At 40.8% G+C, this 2,661-nt stretch overlaps 1 protein-coding gene across 1 annotated transcript in view; it reads left to right on the plus strand.

Moving 5' to 3' along the window:
- Window positions 1-1,943: 1,943 nt before the first annotated feature.
- LOC103896237 (V-type proton ATPase subunit d 2) overlaps window positions 1,944-2,661 on the plus strand; it is a 19,474-nt gene continuing 18,756 nt past the window's right edge. The window contains exon 1 of the mRNA XM_009276041.2: window positions 1,944-2,199. Within this exon, the coding sequence (XP_009274316.1) occupies window positions 2,070-2,199 (130 nt within the window). The 5' untranslated portion in view covers window positions 1,944-2,069. The remainder of the gene's footprint in view (window positions 2,200-2,661) is intronic.

The following is a 2,661-nucleotide window of genomic DNA, read 5'->3' on the forward strand; positions in this document are numbered from 1 at the left end:
ACGGACAGTGGTCACGTATCCTGCAAAATCTCCCTGGCTTTTGAAACATCATCAACAAACAACTTCTGACAACTTCTTGCATGAGGAGGTTCTGAGCACTGCTGGCATGCAGACTTGGGAGACAAAACCAAATTGTTTGTGTGGGGAGGGAGCTGTTTTATTTCTGTTGTCTAATAGGCCTAATCTATCTCATTCTTCTTTAGCTGGGTTAACTCTGCAATGCTAAGAACTGACCAACTTAAAACTGGAAGCCTAATTTACAAGGAGCAAACTTCAATACTCTAGGCACCATTTGAACTCTCAACTAATTACAGTTTGCATATCTAAGCATGTGATTTTTTAAATGACTAAATGCTGTCATTATTTCCCCTGCAGTCGGTTACAGGCGGGGTAATAACCTGCCTGAGACAATTTTAATTTGACCCTCAAGGTGAGTAGTATTACTCCCTTGGCTGAGCCTGGCCTGCCAGGTGGCTCGTGGCCACTTCTTGCTCATTGGACGCTCCTGGCCAGCCAGCCAGGAAGCCAGCCAGCTAGTGACCTTCTTCCTAGAGGAGACAGTGGGTGGCTGCTTGGGCAGCAAACACCCAGGCACCTCATGCCTCGTTGTATGGCCTACAAAGCCTTGCTGTGGCCAGGAGCGAGGCGGTATAGACAGGAATCACCTGGTAAGTACCAGGCTGTCATCAGACTCTCAGCTCCCAGGATAGGGGTGAAAATCTCATAGTCACAGCCTTGTCCCCGTGGCTGCCAACTCACAACTCTCGCTGCAGCCACATTTCAGTGCAAGGGATCAATAGAAAAGCCAAGCTGCATGTCTTCAGCAGACACAATACACCAAACATGTTCAAAGCACTGAAAACTGAGTCTAAGTGTTGAGATGCGGATGGCAGACAGCTGTTGTAGTTTCTGCTGCTGGTGTTAACCCTCCAACCACGCAGCAGTCTTCAGACACCTCATTGCAACGTTCCCAAGCTCCAGTTAACTACATATCTAAATATCACCTAAGTGCAGTAAGACTTTCCCTTCCAGCAAAGTTTTTAGACATGTGTCACACACACTAGTGAATTTAGAGAGAAAAAGGAGTTTTTGTGTTGATTACAGAAGCATAGCCACTTTGAATTGTCAGCTTTGGGGCACCTAAACCTAAAAGGCAGCAGACTTAACAGTTCAGTATAAAAGTCACTGATAGATTTAGCAGTTTTGAGTTTAAATTGAATCAAAATCAGGAAGTCTAAAAAGGCTCTAAATCTGCATTATTGAAATAAAGATTTTAATTTTTATAATCTTCATTTTGTAAGAGGAAAAATATGAGTTATTTCCACATCTTAGTGAATATAACCAGAGTATTTGGTTGGAACTTGGACAAACTATAGTTTTGAGGTAAGTTCTGGATGCTCACTTTAAAGGCTAATGAAAGTCAAACCCTTCAAAGACCTTTCACCTATGGGCATGATCTAATGTTCACTGTAATTATTAGAAGGATCTTAGAATTTGTATACATATTTATTGATAGAGATGAGCAGCAGAAAATTTCCAGCAAACAAAAATGTTAAAAACCAAAAGGTATACAGAGACACTAAAAAACCATCTAAGTTCCTTGAATAGGCTATGTTCTACCACAGCCCACCATTTTAGTGCAGAAATATTTTTTCAATAGGTATTCACAGATAACTTCCTGTTTATAATACTTTTAAGTAATGGGAAAATGAAATTCTATCAAGCTTTGTAATATGCCCTCTCATTCTCCAATGAGTACAGAACACTATTGTAAGCAATGGTTAAATCTTATACCTCATTTTTGGCTTCTCTTTCAACAATAATGGGTTCATTTTCTGGCTCTGACAAAAGGGAGTTGGATTTGCTGGCTGGCTGTTGTGTAAGCATCCACTATACTGGAACTACTCTAGGAGCAAGAAACAGGAAGAAACCAGTTGGTAAAACACAATCATAGGCTGGCAGGAAATCAGTGACTATTTGTCACTCCTTCCAAAGAGGAGGAAAACAGTTGGTGGCAGATATTCAGTACCATCAAGTACCCAGCAGAGAGATTAAATCTCCTTTTCTCCATGCCGGGATACTCAGAGTTTTACTTCAATGTGGACCATGGCTACTTGGAGGGTCTGGTCCGAGGGTTCAAAGCCGGGATCTTGACAAGTGCGGACTATGTCAATTTAGCACAGTGCGAGACACTAGAAGGTAAGTCTGCTGGTTTATTCTATTTAGGAAGAAATACTGTTCCTTAGACCTTTGAAGAAGGGAAGGTAGAAGACTGAAGTATTGAGAGCTTATCTTAACAACCAGAGATAACCCTGATGTCCTTTGAAGAACTGTTCTCATATTTAAGTTAATAGCTTTCCACAGAAATTACCCTAGGGTTGTACAGACTGTGATTTGCAATGCAATCCAGATGATGGGATTTTCTAGTTTACCGATAAGGTTTGGAAATCTCATCCACAGAGTTCCTACGGAGATTGGTAACCTTCTCACAGATTTTAACCATGCTATAGAACTGTTCAAGTATAGAAGTTTCATATCATTTCAGCTGGATAAAATAGTTCCCAAAATCTTATTAAAAGCTTACCATTTGGCTCTGAGTTTCTCTACAAAAGGTACTGGTTTAGTACTTTATTACTTCATGAGTTTTAGGGCAGTGGAGAA

Source organism: Aptenodytes forsteri, unplaced genomic scaffold, assembly GCF_000699145.1.
Source record: "Aptenodytes forsteri isolate BGI_AS27 unplaced genomic scaffold, ASM69914v1 Scaffold433, whole genome shotgun sequence".
Lineage (NCBI taxonomy): Eukaryota > Metazoa > Chordata > Aves > Sphenisciformes > Spheniscidae > Aptenodytes > Aptenodytes forsteri.